The 25,423-nt window shown below is 43.4% G+C and overlaps 2 protein-coding genes across 3 annotated transcripts in view; one reads left to right on the forward strand and one right to left on the reverse strand.

The window, feature by feature from the left end:
* The window catches only part of LOC129819914 (integrin beta-8-like), a 23,248-nt gene extending 13,329 nt beyond the window's left edge, over positions 1 to 9,919 (forward strand). For both annotated transcript variants that reach the window (XM_055876609.1, XM_055876610.1), the window contains exons 8-16: positions 1,980 to 2,075; positions 2,935 to 3,015; positions 3,710 to 3,853; positions 4,333 to 4,816; positions 4,948 to 5,170; positions 5,308 to 5,411; positions 5,593 to 5,697; positions 6,350 to 6,510; positions 6,594 to 9,919. In XM_055876609.1, coding sequence (XP_055732584.1) covers positions 1,980 to 2,075; positions 2,935 to 3,015; positions 3,710 to 3,853; positions 4,333 to 4,816; positions 4,948 to 5,170; positions 5,308 to 5,411; positions 5,593 to 5,697; positions 6,350 to 6,510; positions 6,594 to 6,725 — 1,530 coding nt within the window. In that variant the 3' untranslated portion in view covers positions 6,726 to 9,919. The remainder of the gene's footprint in view (positions 1 to 1,979; positions 2,076 to 2,934; positions 3,016 to 3,709; positions 3,854 to 4,332; positions 4,817 to 4,947; positions 5,171 to 5,307; positions 5,412 to 5,592; positions 5,698 to 6,349; positions 6,511 to 6,593) is intronic.
* A 570-nt stretch (positions 9,920 to 10,489) lies between these two features.
* On the reverse strand, positions 10,490 to 23,687 carry LOC129819915 (transcription factor Sp4-like). The gene is made up of 14 exons (XM_055876611.1): positions 23,073 to 23,687; positions 22,592 to 22,662; positions 21,439 to 21,543; positions 20,801 to 21,091; positions 20,375 to 20,505; positions 19,720 to 20,239; positions 19,551 to 19,619; positions 19,386 to 19,433; positions 19,194 to 19,280; positions 18,091 to 18,370; positions 14,964 to 15,162; positions 14,829 to 14,896; positions 13,130 to 13,261; positions 10,490 to 13,024 (listed from the first exon to the last, which is right to left on the reverse strand). Exons 1-14 carry the CDS (start codon positions 23,077 to 23,079, stop codon positions 12,744 to 12,746), a joined length of 2,289 nt encoding a protein of 762 aa, XP_055732586.1. The 5' UTR covers positions 23,080 to 23,687; the 3' UTR covers positions 10,490 to 12,743.
* Positions 23,688 to 25,423: the final 1,736 nt, after the last annotated feature.

Genomic DNA, 25,423 nt, shown 5'->3' on the forward strand with positions numbered 1-25,423 from the left:
ACACACACTACCATGGTGAGACACACACATACACACACATACACACACTACCATGGTGAGACACACACATACACACACATACACAAACGGGAGAACACGCACATCATTATACACTTATACACACCTATATACACACACACACATACTCACACTACCATGGTGAGACACACTCGCACAAGCAGGTGCACAAACACCTATATGCACGTGGAGAACACACACTCGTGCATGCAAACACACAAATGCACATCCTTATATACACCTATGATCGCATGGTGAACACACACATACACACATACTTATATACACCTACAGTGGGGAGAACAAGTATTTGATACACTGCCGATTTTGCAGGTTTTCCTACTTACAAAGCATGTAGAGGTCTGTAATTTTTATCATAGGTACTCTTCAACTGTGAGAGATGGAATCTAAAACAAAAATCCAGAAAATCACATTGTATGATTTTTAAGTAATTAATTTGCATTTTATTGCATGACAGAAGTATTTGATCACCTACCAACCAGTAAGAATTCCGGCTCTCACAGACCTGTTAGTTTTTCTTTAAGAAGCCCTCCTGTTCTCCACTCATTACCTGTATAAACTGCTCCTGTTTGAACTCGTTACCTGTATAAAAGACACCTGTCCACACACTCAATCAAACAGACTCCAACCTCTCCACAATGGCCAAGACCAGAGAGCTGTGTAAGGACATCAGGGATATAATTGTAGACCTGCACAAGGCTGGGATGGGCTACAGGACAATAGGCAAGCAGCTTGGTGAGAAGGCAACAACTGTTGGCGAAATTATTAGAAAATGGAAGAAGTTCAAGATGACGGTCAATCACCCTCGGTCTGGGGCTCCATGCAAGACCTCACCTCATGGGGCATCAATGATCATGAGGAAAGTGAGGGATCAGCCCAGAACTACACGGCAGGACCTGGTCAATGACCTGAAGAGAGCTGGGACCACAGTCTCAAAGAAAACCATTAGTAACACACTACGCCGTCATGGATTAAAATCCTGCAGCGCACGCAAGGTCCCCCTGCTCAAGCCAGCGCATGTCCAGGCCCGTCTGAAGTTTGCCAATGACCATCTGGATGATCCAGAGGAGGAATGGGAGAAGGTCATGTGGTCTGATGAGACAAAACTAGAGCTTTTTGGTTCAAACTCCACTCGCCGTGTTTGGAGGAAGAAGAAGGATGAGTACAACCCCAAGAACACCATCCCAACCGTGAAGCATGGAGGTGGAAACATCATTCTTTGGGGATGCTTTTTTGCAAAGGGGACAGGACAACTGCACCGTATTGAGGGGAGGATGGATGGGGCCATGTATCGCGAGATCTTGGCCAACAATCTTCTTCCCTCAGTAAGAGCATTGAAGATGGGTCGTGGCTGGGTCTTCCAGCATGACAACGACCCGAAACACACAGCCAGGGCAACTAAGGAGTAAGAAGTATCTCAAGGTCCTGGAGTGGCCTAGCCAGTCTCCAGACCTGAACCCAATAGAAAATCTTTGGAGGGAGCTGAAAGTCCATATTGCCCAGCGACAGCCCCGAAACCTGAAGGATCTGGAGAAGGTCTGTATGGAGGAGTGGGCCAAAATCCCTGCTGCAGTGTGTGCAAACCTGGTCAAGAACTACAGGAAATGTATGATCTCTGTAATTGCAAACAAAGGTTTCTGTACCAAATATTAAGTTCTGCTTTTCTGATGTATCAAATACTTATGTCATGCAATAAAATGCAAACGAATTACTTAAAAATCATACAATGTGATTTTCTGGATTTTTGTTTTAGATTCCGTCTCTCACAGTTGAAGTGAACCTATGATAAAAATTACAGACCTCTACATGCTTTGTAAGTAGGAAAACCTGCAAAATCGGCAGTGTATCAAATACTTGTTCTCCCCACTGTATGAACGCATGGTGAACACACACATACACACGAGGAACACCAACATGGCTTGTCTATCTGTCTCTGTTAGGACCATCCCAGTTTAGGCCTGCTGGCTGAGAAGCTTCTAGAGAACCACATCTACTCTCTCTTTGCTGTGGAACAACTACAATATCAGTGGTATGAGGTAATCTCTCTACACACACGACTCTCTCTCCCTCTTTCTCTCTCTCTCTGCTGAGCTCTAACACACACAAACCCATCGCACGCCCATTAATTAACATTGTCTCAAACTGAGTTCCCCAGACTCTGTGTCCCTTTCTCTCTAGCCCTGGAATTAACATATCTGTCTCTGTCTCTCTCTCTCTCTCTTTCTCTCTCTTTCTCTTTCTCTCTCTCTCTCTCTCCCTCTTTCTCTCTCTCTCTGCTGAGCTCTAACACACACAAACCCATCGCACGCCCATTAATTAACATTGTCTCAAACTGAGTTCCCCAGACTCTGTGTCCCTTTCTCTCTAGCCCTGGAATTAACATATCTGTCTCTGTCTCTCTCTCTCTCTCTTTCTCTCTCTTTCTCTTTCTCTCTCTCTCTCTCTCCCTCTTTCTCTCTCTCTCTGCTGAGCTCTAACACACACAAACCCATCGCACGCCCATTAATTAACATTGTCTCAAACTGAGTTCCCCAGACTCTGTGTCCCTTTCTCTCTAGCCCTGGAATTAACATATCTGTCTCTGTCTCTCTCTCTCTCTCTTTCTCTCTCTTTCTCTTTCTCTCTCTCTCTCTCTCCCTCTTTCTCTCTCTCTCTGCTGAGCTCTAACACACACAAACCCATCGCACGCCCATTAATTAACATTGTCTCAAACTGAGTTCCCCAGACTCTGTGTCCCTTTCTCTCTAGCCCTGGAATTAACATATCTGTCTCTGTCTCTCTGTCTCTCTTCCTTTCTTTCTCTCTCTCTCTCTTTCTCTCTCTCTCTTTCTCTTTCTCTCTCTCTTTCTCTTTCTCTTTCTCTCTCTCTTTCTCTTTCTCTTTCTCTCGTTCTAGGAGTTGGTCAGGTTGCTACCAGGCTCCAATCTTCTGTTCCAGGCTCCCAAACTTATAGACGTGGTGGTGGATGCATACAAGGTAACACACACAGAAATTAAAATCACTGGTGGGGGCGGGATGTTGTTAGGTGGGTGGAGGAGTAAGGGGAGGGTGAAGGTTTGGCACGGCCCAATATAATCTATCTCACCCCGGGGCACAGAACAAACCATTGTTCTGTACGGGAATCTGCCAACTCCACAGATTTGCACACTCTGTCTGTACACACACACACACACACTTACATACACACGCACGCACACAGACACAGACACACACACACACACATACAGTAAATCCGCAGAACAGAGCCTGGCATTATTAAGGCTATTCCTTCTCCACCGTATATTTGGACCCGCCTTTTTTCCCATCAGCCTCTCTATTGATTAGAGGAACGGAGAACAATGGAGGCTTTCTGAGAACATGTGACAACCTGTTCTCTCTCTCTCTCTCTCTCTGTCCCCCTCACCCTCTCCATATACCTCACCCCCTCCGTCACCCCTCCCCCCACCCCTCGCCCTCACCCTCTCCATAACCCTCACCCTCTACCTCTCCCACACCCTCTCCCTTTTCCCTCTCCATAACCTTCACCTTCTCCATAACCCTCTCCCTCACCCTCTGTCCTTCCTCTTTCTGCTGCTCTCCTCCTCTTCTTGCCTCATTGCCCACCTCACTCTCTCACTCCCTCACTCCCTCTCTTTCCACCACTCTCTCTCTCTGTCTCTGTCTCCTCTAGAGGTTGTTGTCAGTTGTCCAGGTGTCTGTGTCAGTAGAGGACAGAGCGTTCAGCCGTTTCCTGGTCAGCGTCTCTCCTCTCTGTCCGGAAGGATCTGTATCCCACGACAACCGCAGCTGCTCCAACGTCCAGCCCAACCAGACGGTACACACACACACACACACACACTCACGCACGCACTTGTCAAGTGGCGGTGGGTCTGAGTGTGTACACATGCGCGCGTATGTATGTATGTACGTGTGCAAGTGTGTGTTTCTTACAGAGGTAGGCATATTAGTGAATAATCTGAGTAGATTATGACTCAACACATTAACTTGTCATTTGATTATCAGCTGACCTGTTGTTATTGTTTATGCTCCTTTATCAGATATATTATTTCAGTATATATAATCTAAGGAGCAAAATCTTAATTTTCTCATAGTCTCTCATTGAAGTAAATTAGGATTCACCCCTGACTCATGAAAGATTGTTTAGGCAAATCCCCCTGGTGTGTATGATGATGCCATATCGTTGAGTCTATCTTTAAATGTATGAATAGGGCCAATGTCTTGAGGTTGAATGTCAGCTCTGCTCACTATAACTCTAACTCCAGTCTCCTCTCTACACATTCTATTTCTATGCAGGTCTACTTCAACATCACCATTGGCCTGCACTCCTGTCCTGACGATGATGATGATGTAGATGACGTGGTCCAGGTCTTCGTCAGGCCCGTGGGTTACAATGAGTCAACCATCATCAAGGTTCACTCACGATGTCGCTGTCACTGTGGACCGGACTGGCATTGCCACGACGATACCACACATCAGTCAACGTGTGCAGAGGTCACCCCAGATACAGACCGTAATAATCAAGACTTGAACAATCGGGACATGCACACACACACACCGGACTTAGACCCAGAGCACACACACACACGCCCTCACACACACGGACCGGAGTGGTCACGGCAGTGTCGTGCGGAGGGATCGGGGGTGGACTGTAACGGTCGGGGAGTGTGTGTGTGTGGGAAGTGTGTGTGTGAGAGGAACAGTCTAGGAACAGTGTATGGACAGTACTGTCAGATGGATGACTACTCCTGCCCCTACCAACACGGACTACTGTGTGGAGGTAACACACACGTTGTGCACACACAGACACATACACACACATACATTGTACATTTCGCATCTTACGAGCTAAATCTCACACTGTGTAACAGGTGGAAGACTACAATCTCTCTCTCTCCCTCTCTCCTTCAGGGCGAGGTATGTGTGTGTCTGGTGATTGTGTATGTGAAGAGGGCTGGACAGGAGAGAGCTGCAGGTGCCCAGTCTCTACGGCAACCTGCCTGTCCGACAACGGGTTGCTATGCAGCGGGCGTGGCAGGTGTGTGTGTGGCAGATGCGTGTGTGACAACCATCAATATTCCGGAGCATTTTGTGAGAGATGTCCCACCTGCCACAGCTCTTGTCAGTCACACTGGTAAGGCTTCAGCTCAGCGGGCTAACACAGTCTGGTGCCGTGCATTCTGATGACCTGGGTTCATACGCGGTCGGTCCCGTCACGTCACGTCAATCACCCTGGTAATCACTCTCTCTCTCTCTCTCTCGCTTTATCAGGAGGTGTATAGACTGTCACTTGTCTCACGGTCTGTCTCAGAGAGAGGCGGAGGAGTGCAACCATACCTGCACATCATTAGTGGGTTACGTCAATGATGTCACAGGTAGAATGGGGTCAGGGGTTATACCAGACAGAAGCACATACTCACACACACAAACATGTCATTATGGTCTGCAAATTTTTTTTTAATGTCAATGACATTCGTTCAGTTCATTCTCTTGATCAAAGTTGATGGGATAAACATTAATATTCTCTCTCTCTCTCTCTCTCTCTTGTCCTACTAGGTCAGGTATGGAGACAGTGTGTGTATAAGAAAGACAACTGTTACTATCGCTTCCACACTGCACTTGTCTCAGGAAATACTCTTCTACATTTCAACACACAACCTGGTGAGACACACACACGAGCAAACACACACACACACACTGTGTAAGTGCAAGTTGCAACAATTGCACCCCACCACCTCTCTAGAAACAGCACTATTCATTGTGTGTCCCACTCTGCCCTCTGTCTCTCTCCCCAATCTTCCACCCTCTCTCCCTGTCCCCCACCCTCCTCCCCCCATGCCTCCTCCACTCTCTCTCTTCTCCCGCCTCTCCCCCCTGTATTCCCGAACACTCCCACTCCCGGTTGCGGAAGCCAAGTTTCCATGGCAACAGCTATAAATGTCAGAGTAGAACTTTAGTCTCTTTGTCTGAGGATGAGCCCGATCTCTCTTTGTGTGTGTCTATGTGTGTGCGTGTGTGTGTGCGCGTGTGTGTGTGCGCGTGTGTGTGTGTGTGTGTGTGTGTGTGTGTGTGTGTGTGTGTGTGTGTGTGTGTGTGTGTGTGTGTGTGTGTGTGTGTGTGTGTGTGTGTGTGTGTGTGTGTGTGTGTGTGTGTGTGTGTGTGTGTGTGTGTGTGTGTGTTTGAGGACAGTGGTACTTTGTAACTATTTCAGGGTCAAATTTTGGTGTGTTGGGTCTGTGTGTCCCTATATACTACAATGGATAGAGATAAAGTGCTCACAACTTTGTGTGTGTGTGTGTGTGTGTGTCTCCAGAGTGTGTATCCAGTAGGCGGTATGTGGGGACCTTCCTCAGTGTGTGTGTGTTGACGTTCCTCCCTGGCTTGGTGATGCTGGCTGTGCTGGTGCTGCTGCTGCACAGACGATCTTTGCCACAGGGTGGCGCCACTGATCAACAATACAACCCCACTGGCAAGGTAAGATTCTCCAATACTTTATCTTCACACAGAAACACACTTGTGTGCATGTTTCTAACCGCCTGTGCATGTTGTATCATTAGGATCTGTCACACGTCCCAAAGACCAATGAGAAGACAGTATCCTACAGGAGGGACCGCCCCCCGGGCCCTGACCGACCAATGGAGATGCATATCACCGTTCCCAAGATGCCCCTGGGCGAACCCTGGCAGTAAGGGGTCAGAGGTTAGAGGTCAACGGTTGAAGTGGGCCAATGCTGCCGGTACAAAAAAGCAGCAACTCTGATGTTATACTGCTTGAGAACCGGCACCTGTGAAATACAGGTACAGTAAAATGAGTGAGCAAGCCTACAGGAATCTTTTCTCAGTACACTTACACTGGTTCTAGGTTAGGGGAAGGATAGTAAATCATGAAAACTGGACAGGGTAACACTCCAAACAAGAGCCTTGTTACTGATACTGTAATATTATGTGGCTTTATGGACTGGCAGCCATTGAAAGGTACTGAACATTGATCATTGATCGATTTATCAATGCTAAATATTTATGCTTTTATTACAGAGAACACTACAAGTTTATTAGTTTACTTGATCTCTCTCTCTCTCTACTCAACCTGTGTGTCCTGTGTTAGCTTGCTACCTAGTGGTCAGTGGTGAAACGACATAACAGAATGGGATGAATGAATAATTGAATGAATGAATGAATGAATGAATGGTTACCTTGCACCAGCAGTAACGTGTGAATATGTGACACTCCACAATCATTACCTTTTTTTACCTACCACCAAATCTACTTGATGTCTTTATTTGATGTGCCTGGCATAACTGGAGTTCTGAGAGGACAGGTAGCCTCCAAAGGTTGTTAATGTACAGCATCTAGTTTTAATATTTGAAACAAGCATTCATTTTAAATTAGCATACTTGTGGAGAGACAGAGTAGAGATTTGCACTAGCATCGTTACGTAGCATGATAGGTCGTAGTGTTGTCAGACTACTGAGCGCTAATTGGCTCCTGAACTATTGGGAAGGCTGCTGATTGGCTCCTAAACTACTGGGAAGACTCCTGATTGGATCCTGAACGTTCCATACTACACTTCTATCTAATAATACATTTGTTACATGTTCACTTTACATCTGATGTCTGATGTTTACAGCATTCATAGCTGCTAATTTATTTAGTCCATAACACTAATAATATTATTTATTATGATTTATTTCAAAAAAATGTGTTTCTTGTAATTTTTTTAATTCTATTTTTAATGAAAGGTACTGACTGGCTACAGGGCTGTAATATTACAGGACTGTAGCTCAATGTTAAATGAATCAGCAATTATAAAAATGATCTCTCTAAGCGGCAGACTTGGGTCAAATACTTTCAAAAACTGGTACCACATTATTAGAACGGTACCCATTGTCTCACGTCAGAAAGCTTGACAACCTTGTCTGCACTGCATAGTTCATAGCCAGTCTGAAGACAATGAAGGGAACCTACAGCGCATTCAGAAAGTATTCAGACCCCTTGACTTTTTCCACATTTTGTTACGTTACAGCCTCATTCTAAAATGGATTAAATTATTACATTTTCTCATCAATCTACACACAATACCCCATAATGACAAAGCAAAAACTGTTTATTTGAAATCTTTGCAAATTGATTAAAAAACAGATATCACATTTACATAAGTATTCCAACCCTTTACTCAGTACTTTGTTGAAGCACATTTAGCAGTGATTACAGCCTAAAGTCTTCTTGGGTATGACGCTACAAGCTTGGCACACCTGTATTTGGGGAGTTTCTCCCAGTCTTCTCTGCAGATCCTCTGCACAGCTATTTTTAGGTCTCTCCAGAGATGTTCAAGTCCGGGCTCAGGCTGAGCCGCTCAAGGACATTCAGAGACTTGTCCCTAAGCCACTCCTGCGTTGTCTTGGCTGTGTGCTTAGGGCCGTTGTCCTGTTGGAAGCTGAACTTTCGCCCCAGTCTGAGGTCCTGAGCGCTCTAGAGCAGGTTTTCCTCAAGGATCTCTCTGTACTTTTCTCCGTTCATCTTTCCCTCGATCCTGACTAGTCTCGCAGTCCCTGCCGCTGAAAAACATCCCCACAGCATGATGCTGCCACCATGTTTCACCGTAGGGATGGTGGCAGGTTTCCTCCAGGCATGATGCTTGGCATTCAGGACAAAGAGTTTAATCTTGGTTTCATTAGACCAGAGAATCTTGTTTCTCATGGTCTGAGAGTCCTTCAGGTGCCTTTGGGCAAACTCCAAGCAGGCTGTCATGTGCCTTTTACTGAGGAGTGGCTTCCGTCTGGCCACTCTATCATATAGGCCTGATTGGTGGAGTGCTGCAGAGATGGTTGTCCTTCTGGAAGGTTCTCCCATCTCCACAGAGGAACTCTGGAGCTCTGTCAGAGTGACCATCAGGTTCTTGGTCACCTCCCTGACCAAGGCTCTTCTCCCCCCATTGCTAAGTTTTGCTGGGCGGCCAGCTCTAGGAGGAGTTGGTGGTTCAGAACCTCTTCCATTTAAGAATGATGGAAGCCACTGTGTTCTTGGGGAACTTCAATGTTGCAGAAATGTTTTTGTGCCCTTCCCCAGATCTGTGCCTCGACACTATTCTGTCTCGGATCTCTACGGACAATTCCTTCAACCTCATGGCTTGGTTTTTGCTCTGACATGCACTGTCAACTCTGGGACCTTATATAGACAGGTGTGTGCCTTTCTAAATCATGTCCAATCAATTGAATTTACCATAAGTAGACTCCAATCAAGTTTAATCCATTTTAGAATAAGGCTGTAATGTAACAAATTGTGGAAAAAGGAAAGAGGTCTGAATGCTTTCCGAATGCACTGCACATAAGGATTTCGTTACACGTGCATAACCCACAAATAAGTCCTCCATAAGCAGTACTTAAGTTGTTTACAAAATTCTTATGTCAAGTTGATAATTTCAGCACATCACTGAGTTTGTGCAGTACAATGAAACCATTGCAATAGTCCCAAAAGTTCAAACTCAAAGCTAAATTAAAGCTCAGCTATTTGACATGTATTTGACCTCAGACTGCTAACTGGGCATTGTGTTTGTATAATAAAAGCACGTTTGTGTATATTTTCTGTAAATGCATGTGATTAAGAGTTCCTGTAACATGAATGTTTTAATGTAATTATTAAGTGTTAGATTTGAACTGATGTCTAACTCGTTCTGATTCTTTATAAACCTCAACACTCCTTAGTAAATGTATCATAAGCTGAAGTGACTGACTATCCATTCATTGAGTTTATTAGACAGTGCAATAGACATACAGCCACACCACACACCAATGCAATTGAAGACATATGACCTAGTCTTATTTTACAAAATAGAGTTGATGCACAAGAATAAAGCAGGAAAGCATGTGGCCTTTTCTATTCCTTCATGGTTTGTGTGGTTTCTCCTTCCCCTCCAATCAACCACGCCTCCAATCAACACACACACACACACACACACACACACACACACACACACACACACACACACACACACACACACACACACACACACACACACACACACACACACACACACACACACACACACACACACACACACACACACACACACACACACACACACAACCAACAACGCCTCCACACACATACACACACGCCTCTGGCCTGCAGACTGCTTTCGTTGCCTAGCAACCCCTTGAGAAGGGCGGGAACGGAGGTGGTTCGGCTTCCGAGGTAATTACAGAGTACACACCAGCAGACATGTTTCTATGGCACCGCAGGTGTGTGTGAAGAGAGGTGGAAAAATTGTGCATTTTAAATCATCTCAGTGACCACCATCACAGGACCAGACTACGGTCACACTCCCACACAGCTGAGAGAAAGAGAGATTGCCAAAGTTATCAGAGCAACTTCATAGCAAGAGGTCAGTGTTTACACTTTAGAAAATGACCCAATAGAACACACACGGTTGGGAGCAGAGCAGTGATAGAGACGGGTTTAGACTGATTTCATCACTTTATTTAAAGTGTTATGCAGGCAAAGTCTTTTTTTCTCTTTTCACTTCTTTAACCCCAGTCACACAACACATTTGTACAAAGTTGATTTAAAAATATCAATAAAATATCAATAATCAAGAACCTGCAGCCTTGGAGGCCAGATTTATCAATCATCATGGAGAGCCACAAACTGCTTAGAAAAACATTTTACAAATGAGATGTCACTAGAAAATATGAAAGAAAACTGGTTGTCACACAAAATATTACCGAAAACATCCACATCTGGTTGGTATATCAACCATTTAATTCTCAAATATTAATTTGTATTAATTTTTTGCTTTCATTTAATTTTTTAAAACATATTATGGCGCGTTAAGAGTAGTTGAAATGACGGGCCGCAGTCATGACAACGACAGACGTAGTAAAATAAGTTTACGATGAATTAAAAAGAGAAAACAGCACTAAAAGGCAACATGCTGTACACACACACCTCTGATCAACGCGTACGATACACTCCAGCAAAAGGCAGATATTAAAATAGAACAGATAATAAATTAGCTGTACACAGTAATCATCTGTGTCAAAATGTACTGTGGGGGTTATGAAAATAAAGAGCTAAAAATACAATTCAAAACGTATGCACTGACACTAACATAGAGCAACATCACCAGACACATGTCATAACAACCACATAGTAATAACATCCACCCTGCCACAACCCCTTCTCTCTCCCTTTCTCTCCCCTTCTCTTCATGCCTCACCCTTCCCCCCACTACATGTGTGTATGTGTGTGTGTGTGTGTAATACTGCTTGTTTTAAGGCGTTGTAGTACCAGGACTCACACACAGGGGGCTCTACCTTCACAATGCAGAGAAAACAGCACCAACGTCAAATCACACTGGAACTCTACCACTGTTAGTTAATTGAGTATCTCTAATCACTTGAAATATCGTGAATATATATTATTTGAAATATGTCTAATTACTAAAATGTATATTGTTTATCTAAGACGTTGATACTTTATACAAGTTTAGGGTTCAGATACGATGATTGAGTCACATTACTGCTGTATTCTAGACTGGTTCTGGTACAAACAGCTGCTGCTCTGAGTATCAGTGGGAGCACCATGTGTTTTGACATTAGTACTGCTTATTGACACTGTCTTACCCACCCACCAACCCCAGGAGAGCTACTTCTTAAAGGTGCACTCAGCAATATGGCATCATCAAGCAGGAAATCACCCCGCTGTGTATGATGATGTCATATTGCTGAGTGCATCTTTAACGCTGTGAGCTGACTGGCTGTTTCATACCAGGGAAACCTTTTCCTCTACTGTCATTAATGTAAACATGGTTTCACTAGGATTGTCTTATAGTATTGCTTTCACTAAACAGCCTGTTGCAGAAAGCTAGATTGTTCGTTTTATAGAAACTATTAATATTTCAAATGTAGAGCGTTTCTATAGGAATGCATCATTTATACATATGTTCTATGTGCTTTTTTCGACCCTTTAGAGGTCTATTCCTCTTTTTCTTGTCTTTCTTCAGTAAGAGTTTATCAGACTGGTCTTTACCTGAACTATAGTCCTGTTGAACCGGGATACATTGACACACACTCTCAAACACATACACACGCACACACACGCACATACACACACCTGTCCCTGCTCCTCTCACCTTTCTGTCCTACAGTCTGGACCGTGCCACATATCATGCTTCTTCATCATAATCATCATTACAGTATTAGCAGAGGAACATCTTTGTGCATAGAGATACAATTGCTGTGTTTCAAATGGCACCCTAGCTATTTGGGACACAGCTAATGTCTCCTCTTGATGTTTTACAACTCCAGGGTTCTGTCTTGTGCTAGTTTAATTAGCCAATCCAAAATGGCATTCTCTTCCCTACATAAACTACTCAGAAGGCTCTGGCCAAAAGTAGTGCACTATATAAGGGATAGGGTGCGAGTTTAGATTATAAATCTATATTATACCTTTTCCCCTGACCTTCTGTTATAAACACCATTCTACTAATTCATACCTTTAGTCTGTCGTTAGATTAATTCATTCGTTTAGATTCAGATTCCTCCCTCTGTAAATGTAATATTCAGTTCATCATATTTCTCTTCTTTTTGAAAACAACATGTAAAAAAAAAATAGACCACCTGACCTCCATAGCCACAGCATAACCATGGAGACCAACCAGGAAGTTAGCTCTCCCTGCTTGATCCCTAAACAGGAAGTGGTCACTGGTCACTACTCAAACTCCTCCTCTTCCTCCTCTTCCTCTTCTCCCTCCATTTGATTGGGCGAGGAGGCTGTTGGAGTGGCAGGGGCGGAGTCCTGGGAGAGTGTCTCCACAGTTACGATGCGAGGGGAGGAGCCTAAACCCTGGTTGGAGTCTTCCATGTCTTCAGTGGTGATGATGGCGAGAGAAGCCCCGCCCTTCTTGTTCTGGTGGGTTTTGATGTGTTTGGAGAGATGGTCGCTACGCATGAAACGCTTACTGCACTCTGGACACTCAAACCTCTTCTCACCTGGAGGATGGGTACATCTGAATAAGAACAACAGACACAGGACATATCTGTGTGTGTGTGTGTGTGAGAGAGAGTGTGTCTGTGTGTGGGCTTGGGAGTGCGTACCTGTGTGTGTCCGTCTGTGTCTCTGCAGTTCATCCGAGCGCGTGAACCTCTTGCCACAGAAGATCCAGTTGCAGACGAAGGGTCGTTCTCCTGTGTGCCAGCGGAGGTGAGCTCTCAGGTGACTGGTCTTACCTGGTAGATAGAATATTATTACAGATTAGTAATATCAAATTAATATTCTATATTTTCCATAGACTAATACATCTCTATTTTATACAGTATTGACTGGAAAATCTCTATTTTATACAGTATTGACAGGTAAATCTCTTTTATACAGTATTGACAGGTAAATCTCTTTTATACAGTATTGACAGGTAAATCTCTTTCATACAGTATTGACAGGTAAATCTCTATTTTATACAGTATTGACTGGTAAATCTCTATTTTATACAGTGTAGACGGGTAAATCTCTATTTTATACAGTGTAGACGGGTAAATCTCTATTTTATACAGTATTGACAGGTAAATCTCTATGTCATACACTGTAGATGGGTAAATCTCTATTTTATACAGTATTGACTGGTAAATCTCTATTTTATACAGTATTGACTGGTAAATCTCTATTTTATACAGTATTGACAGGTAAATCTCTATGTCATAGACTGTAGACGGGTAAATCTCTATTTTATACACTGTAGACAGGTAAATCTCTATTTTATACAGTGTAGACGGGTAAATCTCTAATTCATACAGTATAGACTGGTCTTACCGTAGACCTTTCCACAGTATAGACTGGTCTTACCGTTGACCTTTCCACAGTATAGACTGGTCTTACCGTAGACCTTTCCACAGTATAGACTGGTCTTACCGTTGACCTTTCCACAGTATAGACTGGTTTTACCGTTGACCTTTCCACAGTATAGACTGGTCTTACCGTTGACCTTTCCACAGTATAGACTGGTCTTACCGTCGACCTTTCCACAGTATAGACTGGTCTCACCGTAGACCTTTCCACAGTATAGACTGGTCTTACCGTAGACCTTTCCACAGTATAGACTGGTCTCACCGTAGACCTTTCCACAGTATAGACTGGTCTCACCGTAGACCTTTCCACAGTATAGACTGGTCTTACCGTAGACCTTTCCACAGTATAGACTGATCTTACCGTAGACCTTTCCACAGTATAGACTGGTCTTACCGTAGACCTTTCCACAGTATAGACTGGTCTTACCGTAGACCTTTCCACAGTATAGACTGGTCTTACCGTAGACCTTTCCACAGTATAGACTGGTCTTACCGTTGACCTTTCCACAGTATAGACTGGTCTTACCGTTGACCTTTCCACAGTATAGACTGGTCTTACCGTTGACCTTTCCACAGTATAGACTGGTCTTACCGTAGACCTTTCCACAGTATAGACTGGTCTTACCGTAGACCTTTCCACAGTATAGACTGGTCTTACCGTAGACCTTTCCACAGTATAGACTGGTCTTACCGTAGACCTTTCCACAGTATAGACTGGTCTTACCGTAGACCTTTCCACAGTATAGACTGGTCTTACCGTAGACCTTTCCACAGTATAGACTGGTCTTACCGTAGACCTTTCCACAGTATAGACTGGTCTTACCGTAGACCTTTCCACAGTATAGACTGGTCTTACCGTAGACCTTTCCACAGTATAGACTGGTCTTACCGTAGACCTTTCCACAGTATAGACTGGTCTTACCGTAGACCTTTCCACAGTATAGACTGGTCTTACCGTAGACCTTTCCACAGCCCTCCATGTGACACACATGCTGCTTCTTCTTAGACGGGTCTCCACTGGTCCTGCAACACACACACACAGTCAGAGAGAGACAGTGAGAGTCTGTGTGTGTGTGTGTGAGTGTAGTACCTCCCCTCTCCGTCCCTACAGTTAGGACAGGAGCACGCCACCCTGCGGAGCCTCTTGCTGGGTGGTCCTTCCTGGTCCGACGCACTCTGGACAGAACCCATCTGGTCTGGGCTTAGCGACGACCCCGCCACGTTACCCATGGTTACCTTTACTGGGGACGACTGGACCTTAACCCCGCCCTCCTGACCCTGCGGCTGACCTGGTGGTAGAAAATACTATTTTTATTTATTGGATAATTAAAGTAGTAGGCTGCTCCAGCCGGAGACAACATTACATTAATTAAAAATGATTTAGGATAAAAACACAAAGGCCAGAGGCGTATTTCAATTATGGTACAGTAGAATATCATTATGGTACAGTAGAGTAGAATATCATTATGGTACAGTAGAATATCATTATGGTACAGTAGAGTAGAATATCATTATGGTACAGTAGAATAGAATATCATTATGGTACAGTAGAATATCATTATGGTACAGTAGAGTAGAATATCATTATGGTACAGTAGAATATCATTATGGTACAGTAGAGTAGAATATAATTATGATACAGTAGAGTAGAATATCATTATGGTACAGTAGAGTATAATATCATTATGGTACAGTAGAATATCACTATGGTACAGTAGAGTATAATATCATTACGGTACAGTAGAGTAGAATATCATTACGGTACAGTAGAGTAGAATATCATTACGGTACAGTAGCGTAGAATATCATTATGGTACAGTAGAATATCATTATGGTACAGTAGAGTATAATATCATTACGGTACAGTAGAATATCATTATTGTACAGAAGAATATCATTATGGTACAGTAGAATATCATTATGGTACAGTAGAATATCATTATGGTACAGTAGAGTAGAATATCATTATGGTACAGTAGAATATCATTATGGTACAGTAGAGTAGAATATCATTATGGTACAGTAGAATATCATTATGGTACAGTAGAGTAGAATATCATTATGGTACAGTAGAGTAGAATATCATTATGGTACAGTAGAGTAGAATATCATTATGGTACAGTAGAATATCATTATGGTACAGTAGAGTAGAATATCATTATGGTACAGTAGAATATCATTATGGTACAGTAGAGTAGAATATCATTATGGTACAGTAGAGTATAATATCATTATGGTACAGTAGAATATCATTATGGTACAGTAGAATATCATTATGGTACAGTAGAATATCATTATGGTACAGTAGCATAGAATATCATTATGGTACAGTAGAGTAGAATATCATTACGGTACAGTAGAATATCATTACGGTACAGTAGAATATCATTATGGTACAGTAGAGTATAATATCATTACGGTACAGTAGAGTAAAATATCACTATGGTACAGTAGAATATTATTATGGTACAGTAGAGTAGAATATCATTACGGAACAGTAGAATATCATTATGGTACCGTAGATTATCACTATGGTACAATATAATATCATTATAGTACAGTAGAATATCATTATGGTACAGTAGAATATCATTATGGTACAGTAGAGTAGAATATCATTATGGTACAGTAGAGTAGAATATCATGATGGTACAGCAGAGTAGAATATCATTATGGTACAGTAGCGTAGAATATCATTATGGTACAGTAGAATATCACTATAGTACAGTAGAGTATAATATCATTACGGTACAGTAGAATATCATTATGGTACAGTAGAGTAGAATATCATTATGGTACAGGAGAGTAGAATATCATTATGGTACAGTACAGTAGAATATCACTATGGTATAGTAGAGTAGAATATCATTATGGTACAGTAGAGTAGAATATCATTATGGTACAGTATAATATCATTATGGTACAGTAGAGTAGAATATCACTATGGTACAGTAGAATATCATTATGGTACAGTAGAATATCATTATGGTACAGTAGAATATCATTATGGTACAGTAGAATATCACTATGGTACAGTAGAATATCATTATGGTACAGTAGAATATCACTATGGTATAGTAGAGTATAATATCATTATGGTACAGTAGAGTAGAATATCACTATGGTACAGTAGAATATCATTATGGTACAGTAGAATATCACTATGGTACAGTAGAATATCACTATGGTATAGTAGAATATCACTATGGTACAGTAGAATATCATTATGGTACAGTAGAATATCACTATGGTATAGTAGAGTATAATATCATTATGGTACAGTAGAGTAGAATATCACTATGGTACAGTAGAATATCATTATGGTACAGTAGAATATCACTATGGTACAGTAGAATATCACTATGGTATAGTAGAGTATAATATCATTATGGTACAGTAGAGTAGAATATCATTATGGTACAGTAGAGTAGAATATCATTATGGTACAGTAGAATATCATTATGGTACAGTAGAGTATAATATCATTATGGTACAGTAGAATATCATTATGGTACAGTACAGTAGAATATCATTATGGTACAGTAGAATATCATTATGGTACAGTAGAGTATAATATCATTATGGTACAGTAGAGTATAATATCATTATGGTACAGTAGAGTATAATATCATTATGGTATAGTAGAGTAGAATATCATTATGGTACAGTAGAGTAGAATATCATTATGGTACAGTATAATATCATTATGGTACAGTATAATATCATTATGGTACAGTAGAATAGAATATCATTACGGTACAGTAGAATATCATTATGGTACAGTAGAGTATAATATCATTATGGTATAGTAGAGTATAATATCATTATGGTACAGTAGAGTAGAATATCATTATGGTACAGTATAATATCACTATGGTACAGTAGAATATCATTATGGTACAGTAGAGTATAATATCATTATGGTACAGTAGAATATCATTATGGTACAGTAGAGTAGAATATCATTATGGTATAGTAGAGTATAATATCATTATGGTACAGTAGAGTAGAATATCATTATGGTACAGTATAATATCATTATGGTACAGTATAATATCACTATGGTACAGTAGAATATCATTATGGTACAGTAGAGTAGAATATAATTTGTAACACTGCTCCCAACCCCCCCAGAAAATAAACAAATATACATTTGGAGAACAACACTCAACACACACGCACACACTGTCCCTCCCCCTCTCCCTCTCTGTTCTCACCCTGTAGTCCAGTGATGGTGAGGGGTACCCCCTGCATCTGTACTCCAGCAGTGCCCAGTCCAGCGATGTTGACCGTCTGCACCCCCGACCCAGGGTTGATCTGGGCTGCACTCAGCGTCAGGGGAGCCCCCCCCAGCTGCACGAAGCCCCCTCCTCCCACAGCCCCTCCGCCCACAGGGGCCAGGGTCAGCTGCTGGGGCACAGACATCCCCCCAGGGAGCTGCAGAGTCTGCCATGTGATCTGGCCCGACGAGGAGAGGGTTGGGGTCCGGATCAGAATCTGGAGGAATCAATTAATAGAAAAAGGCTATGAATCATTGACATTCAATTGAAATCAATACAACACACAATAAAATCATAGAGGTTGGAAGAAATGTCCACTATATATACAAAATGATGTGGACACCCCTTTAAATGAGCAGATTTGGCCATTTCAGCCACACCTGTTGCTGACAGGTGTATAAAATCGAGCACACAGCCATTCAATCTCCATTTAACAAACATTGACAGTAGAATGGCCTTACTGAAGAGCTCAGTGACTTTCAACGTGGCACTGTCATAGGATGCCACCTTTCCAACAAGTCAGTTCATCAAATTTCTGCCCTGCTAGAGCTTCCCCAGTCAACTGTAAGTGCTGTTATTGTGAAGTGGAAACGTCTAGGAGCAACAACGACTCAGCTGCGAAGTGGTAGGCCACACAAGCTCACAGAACGGGACCGCCGAGTGCTGAAGCGCGTAACACATAAAAATTGCCTGTCCTCGGTTGCAACACTCACTAGCGAGTTCCAAACTGCCTCTGGAAGCAATGTCAGCACAATAACTGTTCGTTAGGATCTTCATGAATGGGTTTCCATGGCTGAGCAGTCGTACACAAGCCTAAGATCACCGTGCGCAATGCCAAGTGTCGGCTGGAGTGGTGTAAAGCTCGCCGACAACTGTAAAGTTTGGTGGAGGAGTAATGGTCAGGGGCTGTTTTTCATGGTTCGGGTTAGGCCACTTATTTCCAGTGAAGGGAAATCTTAACGCTATAGAATACAATGACATTCTAGACGATTCTGTGCTTCCAACTTTGTGGCAACAGTTTGAGGAAGGCAGCTAGCTACCTGTTGGTTCTGGAAGGCTTGTATGGGCTGTAGGGTCCCGCCTGGTCCTAACTGGAAGGTTTGGATCTGATGCGGCTGGCCTTGGATCTGATGGAAACAAACACAGGGCTCACAAACTTTCTGCAGATGTACTGTGTGTGTGTGTGTGTGTGTGTGTGTGTGTGTGTGTGTGTGTGTGTGTGTGTGTGTTACCTGGTTCTGTGGCTGGATCTGGATCTGCTGCAACACCTGGTTGCCCATCTGGACAATGATGATAATAACAACTTATAATATAATTTATTATAGTATAATACCATATCATATCATAATAGAATAGAATGGAGGGTCAAAAGGTAAAAGCAGCCAAGTAGAACCCACCTGTCCCACGATGACCTGCTGGATGGTCCCTGGAGGATCTGATTGGCCCTGTAGTCCGTTGGCCTGGCTCTGGACATGTCAATCAACCAACCAATTAATTCATAAACGATCAATCAATACATCCTTTTATTTCATGGATGTCAAGTCACAAAAACACGCAATCACGTACCATCTGTGAGTTCTGTGAGTCCTGCTCGCTGGGTTGGTTCTGTGAGTCTCTCTCCGCCCCTCCGTCCGACCCGGCTACAGAACTCAGTTGTGTTCCGTCCGACAATGCTCCATCGCACCCGGCAACAGTTGTTATGGTACCGCCAGATGACCCGGTAGCTGCCCCGGACACCGCCGCCGCCGTTGTTGTCACCAACTGGTTACTGTTAGCTACGGTAAAGCTGCCGTCTGCTGCTTGGATAAGCTGCACGGCTCCGCCCCCCGCTAAATTATTCATGACCGGCAGGGCGAGGGTCATACCGCCGATGTTTATGGGTACTGTAGTCATTACCTGGGTCTGGGAGCCCTGTAAGGTCTGCATCTGTAGCGGGAAGGACTGGGCTGGACGAAGCTGCAACGTCTGATTGGCTGAGCCAGTGAGGATGGCCTGCTGGTTGGCCGGTTGTAGGATGGCCTGGGTCTGGGATTGGTTCTGGGTCTGGATTAGCTGGACCTGCTCTGGTAGACCGCCCTGGGCCGGACTAAATAGAATAGAAACACTTTATCTACTTTCATCTGTAAAAAGTAAATTGTACCACTTTTTAATCACCCAAACATCCTGTCTAACCTCTAACATGCAGACTACCGGTCTGACCTTTAAAACAGCTGTCACCTACCTGATCTGGATGTGCTGCCCCCCCAGGGATGCGGTCTGGGGGCTGATGTGGATCTGTTGGCCGTCTGCCGTCTGCAGGTGGGGGATCACCTGGTATTGGACCCCACCCCCCGACGAAGGCATATTTTGCACCTGGAGAGACAAACAATAACATTACTTAAAAACATAGTGACATTAGGTGGGCATGTTCTGAACCTGGACACAGAAACAGAATACTATACAGTATATAGTACTCCACTCTCCATTTCTAAGAAAAAGACAGTTATAGGTTATAGGACCAAAATTTCCACATGACTGCATCCCTCCAGTCAACTTTCCATTCTACACACACACACACACACACACACACACACACACACACACACACACACACACACACACACACACACACACACACACACACACACACACACACACACACACACACCTGGATGATCTGGAACTGCTGCTGAGGCTGCTGATTGGCTGCTATGGTTTTAGTCCCGCACACTGCCTTCACCTTACGGCCTGCCGGAGCACTGTCATTGGCTGAAGTGGTGGCCAGCGTTACTGCGACAGGTTGATTGGCAGTGTCATTGGCCATTTGGGGAGCGGTAGTGATGATCTGCCAGCCATTACCAGTGAACTGGGCAGGAACCAGTTCTAACTGCTGCTGAACCAGAGTCTGATTACCTGCTGCGTCTACAACTATATGACCCTGGATCTGCCCACCCTGCAACTGCAAATAAATATACATAAACAATAAATAAACATCATTGAATAAACATGTACTAGAGTAGGAACCAGAGTCTGGTTCCTGGCTGGATCTATGTGTTCCTGGGTCTGGAAGTACAATGAACACACAGTACACTGAAAGTCTGCAGATATATACCGTGTTATAAGCATGTATGAGCCTTTAAAATGGCCATGTAGTGTATGTACCATGTTAAAGCATGTATGAGTCTTTATAATGTCTTATTGTTTCAGAACTTACATTACCAACATTGTAACAACTATAACAGTAACAAGAACATTAATACAAGGAATAACAAAACCTATAGCGATATAATTAGTATTGATTGCTACCTGTATTTGACCAGCTTGCAACTGGACCTGTCCTTCCACTCCTCCCTGACCTCCTATCTTACTGCAGGTCGCAGCCAGTAGGGCTAGGGGAGACGGCTGGGAATCCTAGAAAGAGAGAATACACAAACAGGCAGATAGGGGAATTCAAACATAGAACACACACACACACACACACAGAGACAACATGCATATAGACAGAGAGAGAGAGAGATACAGAGAGAGAGAGAGACAGACAAAGAGAGAGAGACACACAGAGACAACATGCATATAGATAGAGAGAGAGATATACAGAGAGAGAGAGACACACACACAGAAACAACATGTATATAGACAGAGAGAGATACAGAGAGAGAGAGACACACACAGACAACATGTATATAGACAGAGAGAGAGATAGAGAGAGACACACACACACAGACAAAATGCATATGGACAGAGAGAGAGAGAGATACAGAGATTGAGAGAGAGACAAAGGGAGAAGAGAGAGACACAGTAAGAGAGACAACATGCATATAGACAGAGAGAGCGATACGGAAAGAGAGAGACACACACAGATAGATAGACAGACAGAGAGAGAAACACACACACAGAGACAACATACAGAGAGAGAGCAGTAGTCACGAAGGAACTACACTCGTAGAAAAAAACGGGTTCTTCGGCTGTCCCTATAGGAGAACCCTTTTTGGTTCCAGGTAGAACCTTTTGTAGACATGCAACCCAAAATGGTTATACCTGGAACCAAAAAAAGTGTTATTAAAAGGGTTCTCCTATGGGGACAACCAAAGAACCCTTCTAGGTTCTAGATAGCACCTTTTGTTCTAGGAGTGTAGGTCGCAGGCAAATATTTAATATCACCCACACACCTCTAAAGCTGCCTGTATAGACAGCTAGTGGGGGTTTTTGCACAGAAGCTACATGACAGTCTATTTCAACACTAGAATCAAACATGCCTTTGGAAAACCCTGTCAGAACACATGCTATGGAAATGCTATGAAAATATTATATAAATATGTTTTATTATACTGTAAAAACCTCATCTCATAGACATGGAGCCAAAGACAAGTCCATTATTGGTGTTGATAGACATCATGCAATCCTCTGAACATGGTCTCTAGACAGAACCAGGAAGTGGTGTGTGTGTGTACCAGCCTACCTGGGATCCAGAACGTTTGCCTTTCTTGCCTGGTTTCCCTCCTTCTGATCCCGACACTTCCTTCTTCTGATCTGAGGACCATCGATCAAACAATACTTGATCAATAATCAATAGACTAACACTGGAGGACTGAATGATTAGTGATCACATTTATCAATAACACAGTGGGTAAACGGAGACTACCTGATAAAAATAGGCTATAGAGATGTCAATATTTCCCTGCACATGGTTTTATAACAGTGTAGTGACAACATATGGTTCAACTACTGGCGAAAAGGCATACACATTGATCGGAACCCGATTAGAGACTAATTCATCTAAACAGATCGGTTATGGAAACGTGTTGCCTGTTTTAGGAATAAGCTATTCTTTATCATCAAACGGTTTCTGCATATCTGTCAGGCTGTATGCAAAGAAAGCGAGGGAGAAAGAAAAGAGGGATAGAGGGGTGGAGACGGAGATGAGAGGGGAGGGTACATACCACTCATAACGCATTCATAAACCAGAGAGGAGAGGCTAGGGGAGAAAGGCCGGCTAAAGCACCGGGTAAGGACGGCCTTTTTTCTCCGCGAATAGCTCGAGCTGGGCTGTGTCGTCGCTCCGGTTAGCACCTAAACCACCCACTCGGCAGGAAGGGCGGTACAAAACTCGAGCAACAATCAAACCTCCCGTGATAACGGGAAACGGTCCGGTTTCCGCATCCGACGCCTCACAAAACCAACCGAAAACACTCTTTAACGACCGACGCGCGTTAATTCCATTAACGGAAAAATCGACTGAAAAAATGTATTCTAATTCAAGTTAGTAATGTGTCCGCGGTAGGCCCACCCACTTCCATTTACCCATCAGACCAACTCCCCTCGCCCTCTCTCCTCTCTTTCTGCCTCTGCTGTTTCTGCCGCTACGTACAACAAGCCTTTCCAACGATCTTCATGCAAAAACACCCCTCATCAATACCACTATTTTATGGCTATTTTAATAGTTGAATTTTAGAATTGCAGCTGGAGACAGATAGCTGTGGCTTTTTGTGGGCGGTGCGCTCCTCCCACATATTCAGGACTTGGTCTGCGAGGGTTGAGATGGGAGTTGTATTTAGCGAAGCCTCGCCTTCGAAATGTGTTGTGGCGACGGGGACTTCATCTCCCAGTCTGCCTTGCGGTGAGCTGTACGGCTCGTGCGGCATAGAGTCAGGGTAGGGTGAGAAGCATAGAGAAGGCGGTGACTGTGTGATGTGGGGGTTGGGCAAGAGGAGAGGTGTGAACGTTCTGTTCTCTTTTTTATCATGAGGGCCAGTCTCTCCTTTCCTCCTCCACTCTTTTTTTGATGAAGGTTGGCCTCTCGCTGCCTTCAGCTTTCTCTCCCTCTCTATCACAGGGGTGAGTCTGTCTCGCCACCTCTATTATATGGTCAGTGTATCTCCCGTTCTCACCGTCGAATAAGGGACACTAGCTATCTGTATATTATAAGGGATACTCTCTCGCTGCCTCTCTCACCCCGTTTTGTATATATAAGAGACTAGCTCTTATACTATACAGCAGGGCTGCCCAACCCTCTTCCTGGAGATCTACTGTCCTGTAGGTTTTCAGTCCAACCCTAATTTAGGGTATCTGATGCAGCTAGTTAAGGTCTTGTTGAGCAGCTAATTAGTAGAATCAGGTATGTTAAATGAGGGTTGGACTGTAGATCTCCGGGAAGAGGGTTGGGCAGCCCTGCTATATAGAGACCAGCCCTTATAATATACAGAGACTATCCCTTATAACAGACACCCTCTCTCTCTGTCTACTGTATATTATACTGAACAAAAATATAAACATGACATGTAAAGTGTTGCTCCCATGTTTCATGAGCTGAAATAAAAGATCCCCAAAATGTTCCATACACACAGAAAGCTTATTTCTCTCAAATGTTGTGCACAAATTTGTTTACAACCCTCTTAGTGAGTATTTCTCATTTGCCAAGATAATTCACCCACTTGACACGTGGCATATAAAGAAGCCGATTAAACAGAATGATCACTACACAGGTGCACCTTGTGCTTGGGACAATAAAAGGCCACTCTAAAATGTGCAGTTGTGTCACACAACACTGACACAGATGTCTCAAGTTGAGGGAGTGTGCAATTGGCATCCTGACTGCAGGAATATCCACCAGATCAGTTGCCAGAGAATTGAATGTTAATTTCTCTACCATAACCTGCCTCCAATGTTGTTTTAAAGAATTTGGCAGTAAGTCCAACCGGCCTCACAACCGCAGACCACATGTAACCACACCAGCCCAGGACCTCCACATCCGGCTTCTTCACCTGCGTGATCTGTCTGAGACCAGCCACCCGGACACCTGATGAAACTGAGGATTATTTAGGTCTGTAATAAGGCCCTTTTGTGAGGAAAAACTAATTCTGATTGGCTGGGCCTGGCTCCCCAGTCAGTGAGCCTATGCGCTCCCAAGCCCACCCATGGCTACGCCCCTGCCCAGTCATGTGAAATCCATAGATTAGGGCCCAATGAATGTATTTAAATTGATTGATTCCCTTATATGAACTGTAACTCAGTAAAACCGTTGAAATGAAGATGAATGCTCTGAATAAGTGCGTCTGCTAAATTACTAAAATGGTCTCCACTAATCTACCAAAAGTTACACGCACTCATCCACGTTTTAATCCAACAGACAGTACACGCACACTCATCCACGTTCTAACCCAACAGACAGGGAAGGCACACTCATCCACGTTTTAACCCAACAGACAGTACACGCACACTCATCCACGTTTTAACCCAACAGACAGTACACGCACACTCATCCACGTTTTAACCCAACAGACAGTACACGCAC

This window comes from Salvelinus fontinalis, chromosome 22, assembly GCF_029448725.1.
Source record: "Salvelinus fontinalis isolate EN_2023a chromosome 22, ASM2944872v1, whole genome shotgun sequence".
NCBI lineage: Eukaryota > Metazoa > Chordata > Actinopteri > Salmoniformes > Salmonidae > Salvelinus > Salvelinus fontinalis.